Raw genomic sequence first — 22,920 nt, forward strand, 5'->3', positions numbered from 1 at the left:
CATATCAATTGATACGGAAAAGTTTTTGATAAAAATTCAACATCCATTCATGATAAAAAAATAATGCTCAGAATAATAGTGATAGACAGAAATTTTCTTAATTTGACATAGAGAATGTAAAAAAGAAACTATAATGTTACACAAAATGGTGAAAGACAATGTTTTCCCCTAAGATATGGAATAAGGCAAGAATTCCACTTTCACCACTTCAACATTATACTGGAAGTTCTCACCAGTACAATGGGCAAGAAAACAAAATAAAAATCATATATACTGAAAATATAGAAATAAAACTGTCTAAATTTGCAGAAGGCAAAGTAATCTACATAGAAAATCCCAAGATATTCACATATACAAAACCTAGTACAAATAAGTGAGTTCAGCAAGGTAACAGTATACAAGAAAAACATACAGAAATCAAACATATTTCTACATGCTAGCAATGAACATGTGGAACCTAAAATTAAAAATACAATCCCTAAATTCCTATTACAATTGTTCAAAAAATTAAATAGATGTTAACCTAACAAAACACACACAATACTTGTATGCTGAAAACTACAAAACACTGAAGAAAGAAATCAAAGACTTAATTATGTGGGGACATACCATGTTTAAGCTTTAGAAAGCCTATTATAGTAAAAATGTCAATTATCTCCAATTAATACACAGGGTGAATGGAATTCCTATCAAAACCCCAATGCCCAGAAAGATTTTTTAAATATTGAAAAGAAAATTTAAAATTTTATATGAAAAGCTGGGAAATGAGATGTCCAAAGCTCCAATGTATTCCTGGGAATCAGAGTGCCACATACATATGCAGGTCTGTGTTTATGACTAAGGTTGTGTGTACACTGGGGAAATACCTGAGAAAGCCTTAGGCTCTCACCTCTGCCTGTTAATGAGGCTCTGTACTAGTAGGAAGTTAAGGTTAAGACAGAGTTGTAAACTGCCTGATGAGCTGATAAAAGCATGTCCCCAATAAAGACACAGAGCCCCTCAGAAAAGACAAGGAGTGTTACTATTTCCAGACATTTAAAGAATCTCTGTTGGGGGCTTCCCTGCTGGCACAGTGGTTAAGAATCTGCCTGCCAATGCAGGGGACATGGGTTCGAGCCCTGATCCAGGAAAATCCCACATGCCGCAGAGCAACTAAGTCCATGGGCCACAACTACTGAGCCTGCCCTCTAGAGCCCATGAGCCACAACTACTGAAGCTCGCATGCCTAGAGCCCATGCTCCGCAACAAGAGAAGCCACCACAATGAGAAGCCGAGGCACCGCAATGAAGAGTAGCCCCCACTCGCTGCAACTAGAGAAAGCCCGCGAGCAGCAACAAAGACCTAACTCAGCCAAAAATAAATAAATAATTTTTTTTTTTTAAAAAACAGGAATCTCTTTTGGTCATTAGCTAACCACTTTGCTCACCAAGCAGAGACTTCAGTGGTCACAGATGACAAAGAATGCAGGCTTTACAAAATTAATTCAGAAAAGACACTAAATTAAAAAAAAACAACAAAGAGCAACAAAACACAGGAAAATGAAAGAATCTGACTTCCAGAGTTGCCACATTTTATATATACATACATACACACACATATATGTTACTGAGGTAACATTGATTTATAACATTATATAAGTTTCATGTGTACAACATTATATTTCTAATTCTGTATAGCCTACATGCTCACCACCAAAAATTTATTTTCCATCCGGCACCATACAGTTGAACCCCCTTACCCATTTTGCACTACCCCCCCGATACCACCCCCTCTGATAACCACTACTCTGTTTTCTGTATCTATGTATTTGTTTTTGTGTGGTTTGGTTTGTTCATTTATATACACATTGTATTATTGCAAATGTCCAGTTTTCAACAACAACAAAAAAATGAGGCATGCCAAAAACCAAGAAACTATGGTTCATATACAGGAAAAAAGCAATCAGTTGAAACTGTTCCTAGGGAAGCCCAGAGGGTAGACATAAAGATAAATATATTAAATCAACTGTCTTAAATATGTTCAAAGAGCTTAAGGAAGTTATGTGAATAATGTCTAAATACATAAAGAATATCAATAAAGAGATAAAAATTAAACAAAGGAACAAAATTAAAATTCTGGAGCTGTAACGTTAAATACTGAAATACAAAATTCACTAGAGGGATTCAATAGTAGATTTTGGCAGGAACAAAAAAGAATCATCAAAAAAAGATCAATTAGAGTATCCAATCTGAAGAGCAGAAAGAAAAAAGAATGAAGAAAAATGATCCAGACCTAGGAGACCTGTGGGACAGTAATAAACATATCGACATGTGCATAATGGAAGTTTAAGCAAAAGAGGAGGGAAATGGAGAAAAAGAATATTTGAAAAAATAATAGGGGCTTCCCTGGTGGCACAGTGGTTAAGAATCCACCTGCCAATGCAGGACATAGGTTTGAGCCCTGGTCCAGGAAGATCCCACATGCCGTGGAGCAACTAAGCCCATGCGCCACAACTACTGAGCCTACACTCTAGAGCCTGTGAGCCACAACTACTGAGCCCACGTGCTACAACTACTGAAGCCCATGCGCTTAGACCCTGTGCTCCACAACAAGAGAAGCCACTGCAATGAGAAGCCCACGCACCGCAATGAAGAGTAGCCTCCACTCGCCGCAACTAGAGAAAGCCCACACAGAAACGAAGATCCAACACAGCCAAAAATAAATTAAATAAATAAGTTTTTTTAAAAATAGCTAAAACTTCACAAATTTAATCAAATACATGAATCCATACATCCAAGAACCTCAAGGAACTCCAATGAGTTAAACTCAGAGATCCACACCAAGACATTATAATCACATCACTAAAAGATAAAGACAAGAAGAAAATCTTGAAAGCAATAGGAGATAAATGACTCATCATATATAAGGGGTTCTCAATAAAAATTAACAGCCGATTTCTTATCAGATGCAAAGGTGATTACATGTTTAAAGTGCTGAGGGCCTGCACTGGAACCCACATCGAGCTCTGTGCCCCCTAGCCTGCCAGGGCGTCCCTGCGCCCAGTTGTCACTGAGGCAGTGTGCCCCACATTCTTTGCTGCCCCGGACGACCAGCTCAGGTGTTGCCTGGCTCCCCTTGGCTCGCCCACTCCCTCCTGCACACCTGAGGCACTGCTGTCCCATGGCCAAGAATGGTGAAAGTCTCAGCCCCCCAAGCTCCCAGGACAGTGCCACCACTGCCAAAGGTGCCGGCCCCCCTGCCACCGCTGCCTCCACAGAACCCAACATCACAAAAGTCACCCTGAAGACCCTGAAGAAGAAGGAGTACTTCACAGTGTCCAAGAATAGCTCCACCCCCACAGTTCAAGGAAGAAATCTCTAAATGTTTCAAATCACATACCAACCAACTTGTGTTGATATTTGCTGGAAACGTTTTAAAAGATCAAGATACTTTAAGTCAGCATGGAATTCACAATGGACTTATTGTTCACCTCGTCATCAAAACACAAAACAGACCTCAGGATCATTCAGCTCAGCAAAAACACACCAGTGGAAGCAGTGCTACCACATCATCGGCTCCTAATAGTAACTCCACATTTGGTTCTGCTGCTAGCAACCTTTTTGGTTTAGGTGGCCTTAGAGGACTTGCAGGTCTGAGTAGCTTGGGTTTGAATAGTACCAACTTCTTTGAACTACAAAGCCAGGTGCAGCAGCAACTTGTGTCCAGTCCTGAAATAATGGTCCAGATCATGGAGAATCCCTCTGTCCAGAGCATGCTTTCAAATCCTGACCTGATGAGGCAGTTAATTATGGCCAATCCACAAATGCAGCAGTTGATACAGAGAAATCCAGAAAGTAATTATATGTTGAATAATCCAGATATTATGAGACAAACATTGGAACTTGCCAAGAATCCAGCAATGATGCAGGAAATAATGAGAAACCAGGACCGAGCCTTAACCAACCTAGGAAGCATCCCAGAGGATACTACAATGCTTTATGGTGCATGTACCCAGATATTCAGGAACTAATGCTGAGTGCTGCACAAGAACAGTTTGGTGGTAATCCATTTGCTTCCTTAGTGAGCAATATATCCTCAGGTGAAGGTAGTTAACCTTCCCGTACAGAATATAGAGATCGATTACCCAAAACGTGGGCTCCACAGGCTTCTCAGAATTCATCAGCTTCTGAGGGAGGCACTCAGAAGTGCCTGGGAGGCACTAGTGGTAGTGCTGTCAGTGGCACTGCTGGGCAGAGTTCTGTGCCAAATTTGGGGCCTGGAGTAAGAGCTAGTATGTTCAACACACCAGGAATGCAGAGCTTGTTGCAACAAATAACTGAAAACTCACAACTTATGCAAAATATGTTGTCTGCCCCCTACATGAGAAGCATGATGCAGTCACTAAGCCAGAACCCTAATCTTGCTGCACAGATGCAGACTGCTGATAAGTTATTGGCAATGTCAAACCCTAGAGCAACGCAGGCCTTGTTACAGATTCAGCAGGGTTTATGTCTCTAACAATAGGAAACATCAATGAAATTAAAAGCTGGTTCTTTGAAAAGATAAACAAAATTGATAAACCTTTAGCCAGACTCATCAAGAAAAAAAAAGAGAGAGGGCTCAAATCAAAATTAGAAATGAAAAAGGAGAAATTACAACAGACACCACAGAAATACAAAGGATCATAAGAGACTACTATAAGCAACTATATGCCAATAAAATGGACAACCTAGAAGAAATGGACAAATTCTTAGAAAGGTACAATCTCCCAAGACTGAACCAGGAAGAAGTAGAAAATATGAACAGACCAATCACAAGTACTGAAATTGAAACTGATTTTAAAACTCCCAACAAACAAAAGTCCAGGACCAGATGGCTTCACAGGCAAATTCTATCAAATATTTTGAGAAGAGTTAACACCTATCTTCTGGAACTATTCCAAAAAAACTGCAGAGGAATACTCCCAAGCTCATTCTATGAGGTCGCCATCACCCTGATACCAAAACCAGACAAAGATACCACAGAAAAAGAAAATTACAGGCCAATATCACTAACGAACATAGACATAAAAATCCTCATCAAAATACTAGCAAACCGAATTCAACGATACATTAAAAGAATCAGACAACATGATCAAGTGGGATTTATCCCAGGGATGCAAGGATTTTTCAATATATGCAAATCAATCAGTGTGATACACCATATTAAAAAACCGAATACTAAAAACCATATATGATCATCTCAATAGATACAGAAAAAGATTTTGACAATATTCAACACCCATTTATGATAAAAACTCTGCAGAAAGTGGGCATAGAGAGAACACACCTCAACATAATAAAGGCCATATATGACAAAACTACAGCTAACATCATTCTCAATAGTGAAAAGCTGAAACCATTTCCACTAAGATGAGGAACAAGACAAGGATGTCCACTCTCACCACTTTTATTCAACGTAGTTTTGGAAGTTCTAGTGATGGCAATCAGAGAAGAAAAAGAAATAAAAGGAATTCAAATTGGAAAAGAAGAAGTAAAACTGTCACTGCTTGCAGATGACATGATACTATACATAGAAAATCCTAAAGATGCTATCAGAAAACTACAAGAGCTCATCAATGAATGTGGTAAAGTTGCAGGATACAAAATTAATACACAGAAATCTCTTGCATTTCTATACAATAACAGCAAAAGATCAGAAACAGAACTTAAAGAAACGATCCCATTTACCATTGCATCAAAAAGAATAAAATACCTAGGAATAAACCTACCTAAGGAGACAAAAGACCTGTACTCTGAAAACTATAAGAAGCTGATAAAAGAAATAGAAGATGACACAAACAGATGGAAAGATTGTGTTCTTGGATTGGAAGAATCAATATTGTCAAAATGACTATATTACCCAAAGCAATCTACAGATTCAGTGCAATCCCTATCAAATTACCAATGGCATTTTTCACAGAACTAGATCAAAAAATCTTAAAATTTGTATGGAGACACAAAAGACCCCATATAGCCAAAGCAATCTTGATCTGGAGGAATCCTGCTCCCTGACCTCAGACTATACTACAAAGTTACAGTCATCAAAAGAGTATGGTACTGGCACAAAAATAGAAATATAGATCAATGGAACAGGACAGAAAGCCCAAAGATAAACCCACACACCTATGGTCACCTAATCTAGGACAAAGGAGGCAAAAATATACAATGGAGAAAAGACAGCCTCTTCAATAAATGGTGCTGGGAAAACTGGACAGCTACATGTAAAAGAATGAAATTAGAACACTTCCTAACACCATACACAAAAATAAACTCAAAATGAATTAAGGACTTAAGTCTAAGACCAGATACTATAAACTCTAGAGGAAAAACATAGGCTGGACACTCTTTGACATAAATTGCAGCAATATTTTTTTGGAATCATCTCCTAGAGTAATGGAAACAAAAACGAAAATAAACAAATGAGACCTAATTAAATTTAAAAGCTTTTGCACAGCAAAGGAAACCATAAACAAAGCAAAAAGACAACATATGGAATGGGAGAAAATATTTGAAAACAATGCAACCAGCAAGGGATTAATCTTTAAAATATACAAACAGTTCATACAGCTTAATATCAAAAAAACAAGCAAACAATCCAATCAAATAATGGACAGAAAACCTAAATAGACATTTCTCAAAAAAAGACACACAGATAGCCAAGAAGCACATGAAAAGATGCTCAACATCGCTAATTATTAGAGAAAAGCAAATCAAAACCACAGTGAGGTATCACCTCACACCAGTCAGAATAGCCATCATCAAAAAGTCTACAAACAATAAATGCTGGAGAGGGTGGAGAAAAAGGAACCCTCCTACACTCTTGGCGGGAACGTAAATTGGTACAGCCACTATGGAGAATAGTATGGAAGTTCCTTAAAAGATTAAAAATAGAGTTACCATATGATCCTGCAATCCCACTCCTGGGCATATATCTGGTGAAAATTCTAACTCGAAAAGATACATGCACCCCTATGTAGCACTATTTACAATAACCAAGACGTAGAAGTAATGTAAATGTGTATCAACAGATGAATGGATAAAGAAGATGTGGTATATATATACAATGGAATATTACTCCACCATTAAAATAATAAAATAGGGACTTCCCTGGTGGCGCAGTGGTTAAGAATCCACCTGCCAATGCAGGGGACACGGGTTCAATGCCTGGTCCGGGAAGATCCCACATACCGCAGAGCAACTAAGCCTGTGTGCCACAACTACTGAAGCCCACGCACCTAAAGCCCACGCTCCGCAACAAGAGAAGCCACCACAATGAGAAGCCCGCACACTGCAATGAAGAGTAGCCCCCACTCACCACAACTAGAGAAAGCCCATGAACAGCAATGAAGACCCAACGCAGCCAAAAAAATAAATAAATAAATTTTTTAAAAAAGAATAATGCCATTTGCAGCAACATGGATGGACCTAGAGATTATTATATTAAGTGAAGTAAGTCAGTCAGAATAAGACAAATATCATGTGATATCAGTTATCTGTGGAATCTAAAGAAATCATACAAACTTATTTATAAAACAGAAATAGATGTAGGAAACAAACTTATGGTTACCAGAGGGGATAGCGGGGTGGGGGAGATAAATTAGGAGTTTGGGATTAACATATACACAGTACTATATAAAATAGGTAAACAAGGACCTACTGTATAGCACAGGGAACTATATTGAATACCTGTAATAACCCACGATGGAACAGAATCTGAAAAAGAATATATATATATATATATATATATATATATGTATAACTGAATCACTTTGCCGTACACCTAAAACTAACACAACATTGTAAATTAACTGTATTTAAATTTTAAAAAAAATAAAAGAAGGGCTTCCCTGGTGGCGCAGTGGTTGAGAGTCTGCCTGCCGATGCAGGGGACACGGGTTCATGCCCCGGTCTGGGAAGATCCCACATGCTGCGGAGCGGCTGGGCCCATGAGCCATGGCCGCTGAGCCTGCGCGTCCAGAGCCTGTGCTCCGCAACGGGAGAGGCCACAACAGTGAGAGACCCGCGTACCACAAAAAAAAAAAAAAAAAAGAAAGAAAGAAAACCTTTAAAAAAATCTTGAAGATAGGAACAAATTTAAAAAGAGAACAAAAAAGAAAAATTAAAACAATCTTTATTCACAGAGAACATGATTATCTATGTAGAAAGTATAATGAAATCTAGAAAAAAGCTACTAGAACTAAGTAGGTTTAGCAAGGTTTCAGGATATAGTGTCTATATACAGAAACCAATTGTATATGTATATACAATTTTGGCCGTGCCGTGAGGCATGGTATCTTAGTTCCCCAACCAGGGATTGAACCCGTGTCCTCTCTGCATTGGGAGTGCACAGTCTTAACCAATGGACCGCCAGGGAAGTCCCACAATTGTATCTTTATATACTAACAGTGAATGACTGGAAATTCACTGCTACAATTGTATTTTTATATACTAGCCGTGAATGACTGGGAATTGAAAATTTTAAAATACCATTTATAATAGCATCCAAAAATATGAAATAAGTGGGGATAAATCTGAAAAAATGTGATAGACCTGTACACTGAAAACTATAAAAAAATATTGCTGAGAAAAATTAAAGGCCTAAATAAATGGAGGAATACATCTTGTTCATGAGCCAAAGACTCAATATTGTTAAGAGGTCAATTCTTCCCCCACTTTAATCTATAGATTCAATGCAATCCCAACCAAATCCCAGCAGACTCTTTTGTAGAAATAGACAAGCTGATTCTAAAATTCATGTGGAAATTCAAAAGACCCCCAAAGAGCCAAAACAATCCTGAGAAACAACAAAATTGAAGGCCTAAGACTATCTGATCTCCCAAATTATTATACAGCTACAGTAATCAAAACAGTGTAATACTGGCATAAAGGTAGACAAATACATCAATGGAACATAACAGAGGGTCCAGAAATAAACCCACGCATATATAGACAATTGATTTTTGACAAAAGCAATGCAATGGAGAAAGGATAGCCTTCTCAACACACACTGCTAGAAAAACTGGGTAACTATATGCTAAAAAAAAAAAAAAAAAAGAACGTGGTGCCATACCTTGTGCCATATACAAAAATTAACCGCAAATGGCTCATGGACCTAAATGTAAAGCCTAAAACTATAAAACTCATAAAAGGGAACATAGGAGAAAACCTTTGTAATCTTATGTTAGACGAAGATTCCTTAGATATGACACCAAAAGCATATTCCATAGAAGAATAAAATAATAAATTAAACTTCATCAAAGGGAAGGGGGGATGGGATGAACTGGGGGCTTGGGATTCACATATATACACTACTATGTATAAAATAGATAACTAATGAGAACCTACTGTATAGCACAGGGAACTCTATTCAATGCTCTGCGGTGAACTAAACGGGAAGGAAATCTAAAAAAGAGTGGATATATGTATACATATAACTGATTCGCTTTGCTGTACCTCAGAAACTAACACAACATTGTAAAGAAACTATACGCCAATAAAAAAATTTTTTAAGCTTCATCAAAATTTAAAATGTCTTCTCTTCAAAAGACACTGTTTAGATAAAGAATAGAGTTGAGAAAACTGGATATCCACATGCAAAAGAATGAAGTTGGACACTTTCCTTATACCATACATAAAAACTCAAAATAGATCAAAGATCGAAATGTAAGAGCAAAAACTACAACACTCTTAGAAATAAACATAGGCAGAAAGCTTCATGACATTGGATTTGGCAATGATTTTTTGTGTATGACACCAAAAGTACAGGCAACAAAAGAAAAAACTTAACTATATCCAAATTTAAAACTATGCATTGAAGGACACAATCAACAGAATGAAAAGGCAATCCAGGAGATGGGAGTAAATATTTGCAAATCATATCTGATAAGGAGTTAATATGCAGAATATATAAAGAACTTCTACAACTCAACAATAAGAAAATTTTTTAATGGGTGAAGAAGATATACAGATGACCAATAAGCACAAGAAAAGATGCTCAACATCACTAATCATTAGGGAAATGCAAATCAAAATCACATATCACTTCACACCCTTTAGGATGATGAAAGAAAAAGAAGGAAGGGAGGGAAGGAGGGAGGAAAGGAAGGGAAAGAAAGAGAAAGGAAGGGAAGAAAAAGTGTTGGTGAGGATGTGGGGAAACCGGAATCCTAGAGCACTCTTGTTGGGAACATAAGATGGTGCAGTCTCTACAGAAAATAGTATGGCAGTTCCTCAAAAAATTAAAAATGAGTTACCATATGATCCAGCAATCCCATTCTTGGGTATATACCCTAAAGAATTAAAAGCAGGGACTCAAATAGATATTTGTTTACCCATACTTAAAGCAGCATTATTCACAATAGCCAAAAGGTAAAAGCAACCCAAGTGTCCATCAATGGGTAAATGGATAAACAAAATATGGTGTACACTACAATGGAATATTATTTAGCCTTAAAAAGGAAATTCTGCCACATGCTACAACATGTATGAACCTTGAAGACATTATGCTAAGCGAAATAAGCTAGTCACAGAAGGAGAGATACTGTATGATTCCACTTATATGAGGTACCAAGAGTAATCAAATTCAGAGGCAGAAAGTAGAATGGTGGTTGTCAGGGGCTGCGGGGAGGATGAATTAGTGTTTAGATGGTAGACTTTCAGTTATGCAAGATGAAAGGAGTTCTGAAGATGGATTGTGGTGATGGTTGCACAAATGTGAATAAATTTAATGCCACTCTATACTTAAAAATGGTTAAGATGGTAAATTTTATATGTATTTTACCACAATATTTTTTTAAATTTTAAATGTTTTAAAAGCTTTTTCAGGGGACTTCCCTGATAGTCCAGTGGTTAAGACTCTGGGCTTCCACTGCAGGGGGCACGGGTTCAATCCCTGGTTGGGGAGCTAAGATCCCGCATGCTGTGTGGCCATAAATGAAAAGCTTTTTCAGAATGAAAAAAGACACTTTTTAAAGAATGAAAAGACAAGCCACAGACTGGAGAAAAAATGTTACAAAACATACATATATCTGATAAAGAATTTTTATCCAATTATATGTAGAATTCTCAAAACTCAATAATAAAATGAGCAACCCAATACAAAATGTGCGAGAGTTGAACATTTTACCAAAGAAGATATTTGGATGGCACATGAAAATACTCTCAAATCATTAGTCAGTAGAAAAATGCAAATCAAAACTACAATGAGATACCACTACATCCTACTAGATTAGCTAATGTCAAAAAACTGACAATGCCAGCTGCTGGAAAATGTGTGGAGAATTTTCACACACTGATGGGAATGCCAAATGGTAGAGCTACTTTGAGAAAGTTTAGCAGTTTCTGAGCCTGTTAAACATATACTTACCATATATCCCAGCAAACCAACTCTAAGTATTTAAAGAAATGAAAACACAAAAAAATCCATGCAAATGTTTACAGCAGGTTTATTTGTAATCACCCAAACCTGCAAACAACCCAATGTCCCTTCAACTGGGGAATGGATAAACTAATGGTGGTACATCCATACAATGGAGTGTAACTCAGATAAGGAACTACTGATAAACCCAATAATGTAGATGAATCTCAAATGTGCTTAGTGAAAGAAGCCAGTCTCAAAAGGCTACATATTGTATAATTCCATCTATATGACATTCTCCAAAAGATAAAACTATAGGGACAAAGAACAAATCAGGGTTGCCAGGAGTTAAGAGGTAGGGAGGTTTTTACTATAAAGTAGCAGGGATGAATTTGACGGGGGAGAGCAGAGGGTAATAGAACTGTTCTATACCTTGATTGTGTTGGTTACACAACTCTATGCATTTTTCAAAGCTTATAGAACTGTACACCAGAGGTTATCTTATTCTAAGTACACCAGAGGTTATTTTATTCTATACCTATAGGCATAAAATAAGCCTACATGCTGTATGATTCTTTTTACATGACATTCACACGAAGGCAAAACTATAGGGACAGAAAAAAGATCGGGGGCTCCCAGAATCTGAGGGTGGGGGTAGGGGTTGACTACAAAGAGTTCCAAGAGTTTTGGGGGTGATGTAAACTATACCTTGATAGTGATGGTAGTTCACTACTGTATACATTTGTCCAAACTCACAGAACTTACACTATAAAGGGTGAACTTTATTGTATATAAATTATACTTAAAAAAAAAAAGCAAGAGGGAAAAGACTCGAAAAATAGCATTGTAAAAAACTTGTGATAGGGCTTCCCTGGTGGCGCAGTGGTTAAGAATCCGCCTGCCAATGCAGGGGACACGGGTTCGAGCCCTGGTCCAGGAAGGTCCCACATGTCGCGGAGCAACTAAGCCTGTGCACCGCAACTACTGAGTCTGTGCTCTAGAGCCCGTGGGCCACAACTACTGAGCCCGCATGCCACAACTACTGAAGCCCGTACACCTGCAGCCTGTGCTCTGCAACAAGAGAAGCCACTGCAAGGAGAAGCCCACACACAACGAAGAGTAGCCCCCGCTCACCGCAACTAGAGAAAGCCCACACGCAGCAACAAAGACCCAACTCAGCCATAAATAAATAAATAAATAAATGATTTTTTTAAAAAAAGCAGAAAAAAAACTTGTGATATGCTGTAGAAAATCTGGAATCCCAAATTCTTATCCTGACATGACTACTTTAATTCTTCTGTTTGACTTGGGCCAAATTTTGTTCCCATGATGTTTCTTACTCAACGAGATACCTCTTATTCCTAGTATTTAGTTACCAGTATCTCTTAGGAGTATTAGAAAATATTTTTAAAGTTAAATTATGAATTGCCATATGGTTATAAAATGGCATTAGCTGTCCTGGTATGCAATTTTTCATTGTAGCACTATTATCTATCAGGAGATTTTGATACGATAGTGTAAAGTAAGTTGGACCCCATTAAAGAGTATTTGGAGTGGCATTTTATCAAGGCCCTATTTTTTAAAGCCAAAAAAAGAGAGAACGTATTTAAAAGACTTGATAACAGAGGCTGGCACACCGTAGGTACTTAATGTTAAGGAGGCAGTACAATGCAGAGGAAAGGGACTGCATAATGTTTTTATCACACCTGGGTTCCAATCCTGGCACCACCACTTAATATGTTGTTTTGGGTACTTCCTGACAACTTTGAGCCTATTTATCTTTCATATGGGGAGACTAACCTCTTACTGGCAGAGCTGTATTGAAGGCTAAAGAAGGTAACAGGTTTTCAGGGTCTGGTTCAGTTTGTGCTCAAGCAGTATGTAATTCTCTCCTCTGGCTGCCCCAGAATGCAGAAGTGGTCTGCACTTCCCTGCCAACCATCCTGCAACCAAGGGCCTATCAGGCCATCACACGGTTCCAGTCTCAGGATTTGAATAGGGTGACAGCAAAAGAGGCAAGGCTAAGATGTGGCTGTGGATCCACAGATGATGTGGAAGTTTGGGGTGGGGGGCAAAGCCTGCAATCTAACACCCATTCCCTTCAAACATGTCCAGTCTCAGGTAGACTGCTAGGAACTGAGGTCCTATGCATAACCCAAACAACCCCTGGTAAAGTAAGATACTGTGTTTCTGTTGCCATCATTTACCCTAGTCCCTTTCTGAGGGGCCCTGACACTGCCTGGGTCTTTTTCTGATGGAGTATGCTCCCCCAGAAGAGGTGGCTAATATTTTTATGGGGTATAATGTCTTCTAGACACCAGAAAAGGAGTTTGCTGGTATACCCCTGATATAGCAGCTCTTGAGGATGCAGCCTATGAATAAATGATACCGGAACTCTTTTGAATCATGGAATTCAAATGCTGGTGCTGGGTGAGACGGGGTCACACAATGACGGGTCCCAGCCAGAGTGCTTCAGTTCAAGCAATTCCAACTCACAGTCTGCCCAGAAATGCCCCACAGCAGCAACCTACCAAGAGGTACCTTTCTTCCCCTTTGTGTAAACAGGCAGTGCTTACCACACCTCAGCACCAGCCAGGCTTGTGTGTTGTCTTCTTTCCTCTATTCTATCCCTAAACCCTTCCAGAGACTCAGAAGGCTCATCACTGTTCCCCCTACTCCTGCTGCCACCCAAGCGAGGATCTGTGGGCTTGGGTGGGAGGAAGATGTGTGACCTGCAGCCCATTGCAGGGATGGCGTGCTGCTGAGCTTTGTTGTAGACTGGTAAAGAAATCATCACCCCCACCACCACCGAGGAAGCCCCAGATCTACGAGCAGCCTAGCCTCCAGTTGCATGTTTAGCTCTCCAAGAGGGTTTTGTGAGGGGTCGGCCCTCCAACCAGCCCAACCTATAAGGTGGGGGATAAATTGTTAGCATAAGGGATCTGCTGATAATTTTTTTTTAATTTCTCTTGAAAACAGAGTACAGATTAAATAAGGGTATTGGGTTTGTCAGTTTCAGACACTTGGGACTTTTTTTTCCCAGAGAATGGAGGGAAGGGGGGTTGGGGGAAGGGGCTCTTTTAATTTCAGGGAGAAGCAAACCATTTCATCTGTTATTTCCACTGGAACTGATGCTTGGAGTGGGGGAAGGAGGTGAGATCAGTGGATCAGTCACCAGCACTGTCATCAGCATTGCCAGAGAGGTCAAGGGCGGACATCATGGAATCAGACAGCTTGCTGGCGAGTTTATCTGCAGATGGAGAAAAATGGGCAGTCACTTGGTGGCTGGCTTGCCAACAGGAGGCCTGCAGGAGCTAGCCTACATTTACCTTGGTCTGCACCAAACTCCCAAACTGGCTCCCTAACCGCCCCCTCCCTACCCAACACTAAACAAAACAACTGGTGAGCTAATGGCAGCCACTGCTCAGCCTCACAGGAAGACCCATTTGTCTACCTATGAAATGATCACCCCAAAATAGCTTGTATCTCAGAGTGTCAGAGTACTGAGCTTCAAGTATTTTTCTCTTCCTAGTATCAAAATAGCTGTTTTCTTTTACTGTGTTGAACTTACTAGCACTCTGCCATGACCCTCAAAGCTCTCACGGCAAAGGGGCAGGATGGCAGTAGGGGCTTTGAGCCTGAATGCTCACCTCCATCCTCCAGCCACACCTTATTGTTCCTCAGGATTCCCCTCAGACATCACCTCCTTCTGGAAGCCTTCTCTGATCACCCCTACCCCACCACGACCTCCAGGCTGGGTTAGGTTCCCGCACTGTGCTTTCTATGTCTTCACAGTGATCACTTTGTGTTGCCAATGTCTGTTTTCTCGTCTCCTCCCCACTCCCCAATAAGACCAGCAGTTCAAGAGCAATTCATCTCTGTATTCCCAGGACTCAGCGTGGAATCAGGCCAAGAGCGAATGGTTATGAACATAGTCTAGTTCAAAGAACAGGGCTCATGGGATCAGTCAAATCTAGGTTTGCATTTTGGCCCCATCAAATACCTTGAGTGTGTCACTTAATGTCTCTGGGCCCCAGTTTCCTCACTTAACAAATGAGAATAAGACTTTTGCAATGAGTTAGTGAAAATTAGTATAGCATGAAGACCTAAATGGACCAGCCATACAGCAGACCACCATTGAAATGAAGGGAGAAGTTCTTTTGTGAATTGATGGGGAAATATCTATAATATATATTGAGTGGAAAAATGATGTGGCAAAACTATATGTTCAGGAGACTAGCCTCTGTCTACAAAAAGAGAACAAAGAATATACAGATATTTGCCTGTGTACCTATCTCAGGAATGAGATACAAGAAATTAACTGGTTGCCTCTGGAGGGATGCCTGAAAGACTGCGGGATTGGAAGGAGACATTTTATTGTATATTCTTTTGTACCCTTTGGATTTTGAATATATCGCCTATTGATAAAGTAAACATATATAGCCTGAAAGCTTCTTAACACATAGAAAGCAGGTGATAAATAAATGGTGGGTATTTGATACATAAAACTAGGCCAGTGGTTCTCCAAGTGTGGTTCCCAGAGGAGCAACATCACCACTAACTGGCAACAAGTTAGAAACACAAATTCTCAGCGCCCTGCCACCCACCCACCCAAGGTCCAACTACTCAGTTAGAAACTCTGGGGGTGGGTCCCAGAAACCTGTGTTTTAATAAGCCCTCCAGGCAATTCTAATACAAGCTAAAGTTTGAGAACCACTGTGCTAGCAGGTAAGCCTCCTAACCCCTCCCTGCCCCCTAACCCTGGCCCGGGGCTGGACACGTGGAGATGCTCATTCAGGAGCCCCTAATTAAGGCCTCAGGTAGGTTCTTTTTGGAGCACAGGGGTGTGGTCAAGTGCCCCTACCTGTACGCTTCTGGAGCTTCTTTTTATTCTTCAGGGCAGATGCCAGAGCCTGGCCCTGCTGCAGGGGGTCTGTCTCCATGATCCTCTGTAGCATCGGGCGGTGGTCCACTGGGCAGACATCCACTGAGCTGTTGTTCCTGGGGTGAAGGTCCACATTGCGCTTAGCCCACCCCATCTGATGACGGTTTGGATTGGTGCAATACCCAGTGAGATCTCCGATCTGGGGAAAGAAAGGACAACAGTGAGGTCTGGGCCCCCAGAGTACCTCCAAAGACTTCTGCAGAGGAGGCAAGGACAGGCTTGCATAAGAACAGGAGCCTTGGAGCCACACAGAACTAATAAGCTTCAAGTCTGGCTCCACCACAGACTAGCAGGTGCTTAGTTATCCTTTCAGCCACAATTTGCTCATCTGTCAAATAAGGGTGGACAGTAGGTAGCTTGCATGGCTTTTACAAGAATAAAATGAAAAAGCAGAATTACTTGTCAACGACAATTGGTATTCAATGATTCTTTGTTCAAGTGACCCTTCAAGGTCTTACTCAATTTAACAAATATGTTCTGACACCAATTTTGTGCCTAGCTCTGTATGGGGAAATGTTGGAGAAATGGCTCGGATGCAGTCCCACCTTCAGGAAGCAACCAGGCTAAAGAGGAAAAAACCCAACCACACCTCAAGTTAGAATGTAGTAAGTGCCCACCAAAGAAATGCAGCGTAAGTGACAGAGGCTGAGGGGATGGTGGTGGTCAACATACTTCTGCTAATGGAAGGGTCATTCCTGACTGAACACTGGAAAAGCAGAGAGCATACCTGGGCACCCAAAAGGGTGTCTATTTGGCTGTAACAGAAGGTACATGTGGTCAGTAAAAGGTAATATTGACAGGAAGCTCACTATGTGCCACGTACCTTTCTAAGCATACACATATATGTGTGTGTTATACATATACATACATATGTATATGTATACATGTACTCACACACACCTGTGTATTAACTCATTTAATCCTTGCAACAATGTCTTTGACAAACAAGGCACATAAGGTCACACAGCTAGTAAGCAGTAGAATAAATGAGAACCCAAGCAGTCAGGATTCTGTATGTATGGCTACCTGCTACACTACAGTGGGTAAAAGGCAAGGCTACCACACTGTACAACTATGGGGTTGCGGGGGTGGGAGGGGGCACCATTTACAACATAGCACTCCTAAATGGAGTTGTGCAATTGAGTGGCCCTACTCAGGGCCCTGAACCTGAGCCTAGAATTTGCAGTATGGAGTAGGGAACTACTGCTGGTCCTTGAGGAAAAATGGTATGTTCTGGGGCTTATGGGCTCAGTGAGAAATATCAGGGGATGGCCTTAAACTCACAACTTTAAACTGATTTTCCTGTAAGCACTGGGGGGACTTTCGAAACTATGTGAAGATGGGAATGGCGTGATTCCTACCACTGCCCCAATGCAGGCCTCATCATTTCTTACAGAGCTCAGGCAACAGTTTCCTTCCTGGACTTCTTACCTCCACTCTGGCTCCTTTCTTTCCAACTTGATTTTTACCCCAGCCACTGGAGTGATAGTTCTAATACATAAACTTGACCATGTTGCTTCCCTGCTTAAGAAACCCTTCCAGATATTATATAGCCATCAAAAATGAACGACAGAGGATTTCCCTGGTGGTCCAGTGGTTGAGAATCCGCCTTCCAATGCAGGGGACGTGGGTTCAATCCCTGGTCGGGGAACTGAGATCTCACATGCCGCGGGGCAACTAAGCCCACGTGCCACAACTACTTAGCCCCCGCATGCCACAACTAGAGAGAAGCCCTCGCGCTGCAACGAAGAACCCACATACCACAGTGAGGATCCCGTGTGCCACAACTAAGACCCGATGCAGCCAAATAAATAATTTTCTTTTTTAAAAATGAAGGACTGTTCTTTAAGTAATCATGTGGAACAATCTACAAGATGAATTTGTAAGTGAAATAAGCAATGTGCAGAACAATAAAAACAGCATACGACTATTTGAATTGAAATAGATCTGTTGGGACTCCCCTGGTGGCTCAGTGGTTAAGAATCCGCCTGCCAATGCAGGGGGCATGGGTTGGAGCCCTGGTCCGGGAAGATCCCACATGCCATGGAGCAACTAAGCCTGTGTGCCACAACTACTGAGCCTGCGCTCTACAGCCCGCAAGACAAATACTGAAGCCTGCACACTTAGAGCCCATGCTCCACAACAAGAGAAACCACTACAGTGAGAAGCCCATGTACTGCAACGAAGAGTAGTCCTCACTCACCACAACTAGAGAAAGCCCACACACAGCAATGAAGACCCAACATAGACATAAATTAATAAATAAATAAAATTTTTTAAAAAAGCATTGAAATAGATCTGTTATCTGCTTTTATATATATATGTGTGTATAAAGATGGAGTAGCTCTGAAAGGACACTCAGGAGGGGGCAGGGTGGCTGGGAGAGAGAAGCAGGAGAGAGATTTACTTTTACTGTATACCCTTTACCTTTCCTTTTTTTTTTTGGCCACGCCACACAGCTTGTGGGATCTTAGTTCCCCGACCAGAGATTGAACCCAGGCCCTCAGCAGTGAAAGCGTGGAGTCCTAACCACTGGACCGCCAGGGAATATCCTACCTTTTCAATTTTATACCATGTACCTAATCAAAAAAATATCTTAAATAAACAAAATGGGAAAAAAATTTTAAACCCTTTGCCTCCCCTCCCCCACAAAACATAAACAACTTTCAGTGTTTACCTATTACCCATGGTTTAAAGTCAAACTCAAGGCCTTCAATGATCTGACACCAGATTCATCTTTCCCTGCCTCTACCCTCACTCCAGTCACCTCAGACCACTAGTGATTTCTGCAAAATAACACGCTCTCACCCTTTTGGGTCTTGGCACGCGCACTGGCTGAGCCCCTGACCACAGGTTGCTGCCCCCCTTGCCCAGAGAATTCCTCAACCTTCAAGACGTGGCACAAGCATCAAGGCCCCCTGGAATACTTCCCTGACCCACAAGTAGTATAGGTTAGTTAGGGCCCTTAGATCCATGCTTTTCCAACCTCTGCCCCCAACCCCAGCCTGTGTGTCTCCCATCACAGTGTAGATATCCGTGGTTGAAACCACTAAACTGTGACCTCTCGAAGGGCAGCGATGGGGGACTGGCAGACATAGAGGCTGAAAAAGCCTCCAGAGATCATAGCAGAGCATATCTACTTGATCCTGGGGAGCCATGAAAGGGCAGGTGACCTTTGGGACCTGCCATATGGAACAAATGTCCAGGTGGGAGACAACTGGAAGGTTAGGCTAGGGTTACAGGAATGGTAGGAATAGAAAGAGGCCAAGAGCATCTCTTAAGACTTAGGCAGGAGAAGCCACAGAGTTGGTGACTGACTGTATATAGGATCCAGGATACTAGTTAGAAGGAAGGAAGAATCAGGGTTGCCCAGGTTTGTAACTTGAAGAAGCGGGTGGATAGACAGGGATCCTGCTTTCTAGGCTAGAGCTGGGCTGGGAAAGCTACTTGAGAGAGCATGCCTCCTCCTCGGACCTGCCATTGCTTGGCAAAGGATGCACCCTGCCTAGCACCCAGGGAGCCCACAAGGTATGAATGAACAACCCGCATCTCCCCAGTATTATAGGCGGACCTTGTGGGAGCCAGGTGGAAGGGACTGACCATTTCCCAGAGCCCGGGGTAGAGGAGAGTGTTCCCATGAAGAAAGAGAACAGGTACCTTATACACCGTGGTTTTATTTTCCATGGCATCTGCTATTTTCACCATAGGAGAATGGAGCCACTTGATCTCCATTTCGAGCGGGTCCATGTCACCCAACAGCTCATCAGGTTCTCCAGTGGCCAAGCCTTTAACACAATAAATACCACTGTCAGGGCCCTGGCTCCTCCCTGCTACTAGCCCCCTGGTCAGGCCTCAGTGGAAAGGATATGTGGACGCTGCCCAGGGTAGTCAGGAGGGAAGGCTCTTTTATTCCTGCTGGGAGGCCACATGACAAAGGATTCAAGATGTGGGTTTTGCAGTAGGGTACTCGCCTGCTGGGAGCTGGTCTTGGAGCCTCAGCTTCCTCATCTGGAAAATGAGAATGCCACAAGCCCTATAACAAAGGGCTGCTGTGAATTACAGCAGAGGGTACCTGAAATGCACTGGCCTGAGACACTGCTCTGTAAATGGCAGCTACTGGGATTCCCTCCCCAGGACCGGGCCTCTCTCCCTCTCTCTCTGGTGCCTTGCCTAGAGCTGGCCTCCAGTGCAAACCACAAATGTGTCCATTGCCCTGGGCCTCTAATCCCTAATCTTCAAGATTCAACACTAGGGCAACTAGGAAATTCTCGCTATTAACCACTCCCTCTTCTCAATTTCCGGGACCTCTATCTTTTGCCAAAGTACATTCTCACTGCCAGAGCCCTGCTTGCCCTCACACACAGCCAGAGTCAAGCATCATCATAAAAATGTGAGCACTAATTCCTCCCAGCTACCCACTTAATAGAAAAGCAAAGTTCAGAAAAAGGGCTGACTTGCCCAAAGCCACATGGGGGTAGGCAAGCCTCTTGTCCTCATTTGTAATCCAAGCACACTAAAAGGCCCAGAGAAGGAAAGCTACTGGCCCTCAAGAGAAACAGGGTAACTAGAAGCCAGGCCAGCCAAGGCTTTCTCCACTACCCCAGAGTGTCCACAGACAGGCCCAGAGATCACCGGGTACCTTCCTTGGGTGGGATAGAGAAGAAAGGAGCCATCAACCAGAGCTGCAGATGGTAGAGTATCTGAAGAGAACAAACTTCCTACAGGAGTTTCTGAAAGTCATACCTCTATACCTCAACAAATAACCATCTTAATAACAGCTAATATTTACCAAGCATGTACTATATGCCAGGCAGTGTTTTTACATATCAAATAAGTCTTCACAACTATCTTATCAGGTGGGTGCTACTGTCCTCATTTTACAGATGACATCATTGGACATGGAGAGCTTAAGAACTTGTACAGCACCACACAACACTCAAATTTTAATCCAGGCAGTCCATTCTTTTAACCACTTAGATATTGAGTTGGGAGAATCTTCAAAACAAGGCAAGAGAGCTAGTTTGAATGCCACGTCTGCCTGTCAATGACCATGCATCATTTAGCAAATATCACCTTTCTGTGTCTCAGATGCCTCACCTGCCAATGTGGATAAAAGTAAAAATCTAGAAATGGACATGCAATGGCTGTGACAAAACCTGGAGCAAAATGAGAGAAGGGGTTTTTGAGAGGAGTATCTCAGTCCACTCCAGGCCTCAAGAGATGGGGAAAGGAACCTCACACTTCGTAAATACCTCACCATGTTCCAGGTACTTTGCTGATTTTTTTCCTATCTACCAAGAGCCCACAACCAGCTGCCTCCCTACCCCACCCCACCCCCATATTCCCATGACCCAGATTACAATTCTCCACCTTGTGGGAAAAGACATTAAGGTTAAAGCTAGTTAAACAGTTTTCCCCAAGTCAGAGTAGAGCCAGAGCAGGGGGAGGTCAAATGTAGGACCTGTTGTCAGGTCTGTGTGGCTCTACTAGGGCAGGACCAGGTGCCAGGCAGGCCAACCTACTCGCCCTTACTTACATTCCATGGTGTCCTCATTGGCCTGCTCAGTATCCTCAATGTCGAAGACCTCAGTCATCTCCTTAACGATCTCAGCACTGAGATGGGCAGGCAGAGTGTGGGTGGAGGGTGGGAGTGTATAGAAGCTGATCTTCCCGCTGAATTGGGAGGTGGGAAGAAATTGGTGATCTCATTAAGACAACAAATGACCAATCAAAGAGAGAATGAGTTCTCAGGTCAGAAACAGTGAGGGTCAACTAGAAAACCCAGACAGTTGCTTCTGAACAAGAGGTTGAGCTGCTGGATAATCACTGGGCATAAGTTGCCAAGCAGGATGTGACCTGGTGCCTTGGACTTCCCTACCCAAGAAGTTAGGCTGCCCCGCCGCTGCAGTGAACACAGATGATCCCCTTCGTGGAGCCTGACTCCCAGCAGGCTTCACCCTTACACCTAGCCCCCTCCTCACCTCACCCAGTCAGCCAGGACAGCTTTGGCTGCCTGCTCCTGACTGTATATGCCCCCCTTCTTCTTCTTCCCCAAGCGGTGGGCCACTGCAGTCAGAAAGTGCTCAGTGGTCTGGAACCCAGAGACACCGTAATAGCTGGAAATCTGGTGAAGAGAGGAAGAAGAGAAATCATGAGGAAGAACAAAGGGCCCTTGGAGCAGGGTAGGGCATAAGCAAGAGGCCCGCGTACCTCCTCCAGGTTGCAGCGCTGAAGAATGGTCTCCACTGGGGTCACAGGATCCGCCAGCTTCTGCACATGAATGCAGTTGCACAGGATGGTGCCCACCTCCGAGTTGGGTCCTGGGACAATGCCCGGGGCATCCAGCAGCCTGATGAATTTGTCCAGGTAGACCTCCTGCATGAACCTGGGGTGGGAGAGGGGAGATATGAGGACACAGGACGGTGATAAGCCCAGATGTGCCTGGCATCCTCTAGGCTCCAAGCACCCAGTTGAGAGAAGGGGTGGGACAGATGGCACACAGGTGAAGGCGGAGAGATATGGGGTCTGATTCCAGTCTAGCCTCCACCACTGGGGACTGAGCTGCAGGACCACAGGCAAGCTTCTGACTCTCTGAGCCT

General features: G+C 42.3%; 1 protein-coding gene and 1 pseudogene across 1 annotated transcript in view; one reads left to right on the forward strand and one right to left on the reverse strand.

The window, feature by feature from the left end:
* The first annotated feature begins 3,159 nt into the window (after nt 1–3,159).
* Nucleotides 3,160–4,497, forward strand: LOC115849151 (ubiquilin-1 pseudogene; annotated as a pseudogene).
* A 6,899-nt stretch (nt 4,498–11,396) lies between these two features.
* The window catches only part of GNL3L (G protein nucleolar 3 like), a 28,984-nt gene continuing 17,460 nt past the window's right edge, over nt 11,397–22,920 (reverse strand). The window contains exons 11-16 of the mRNA XM_030850116.3: nt 22,532–22,706; nt 22,303–22,445; nt 21,858–21,994; nt 19,979–20,106; nt 16,241–16,460; nt 11,397–14,626 (exon numbers count right to left, since the gene is read on the reverse strand). Of these exons, the coding sequence (XP_030705976.1) occupies nt 14,544–14,626; nt 16,241–16,460; nt 19,979–20,106; nt 21,858–21,994; nt 22,303–22,445; nt 22,532–22,706 (886 nt within the window). The 3' untranslated portion in view covers nt 11,397–14,543. The remainder of the gene's footprint in view (nt 14,627–16,240; nt 16,461–19,978; nt 20,107–21,857; nt 21,995–22,302; nt 22,446–22,531; nt 22,707–22,920) is intronic.

The sequence above is a fragment of the Globicephala melas genome, chromosome X (assembly GCF_963455315.2).
Source record: "Globicephala melas chromosome X, mGloMel1.2, whole genome shotgun sequence".
In the NCBI taxonomy this organism is placed as follows: domain Eukaryota; kingdom Metazoa; phylum Chordata; class Mammalia; order Artiodactyla; family Delphinidae; genus Globicephala; species Globicephala melas.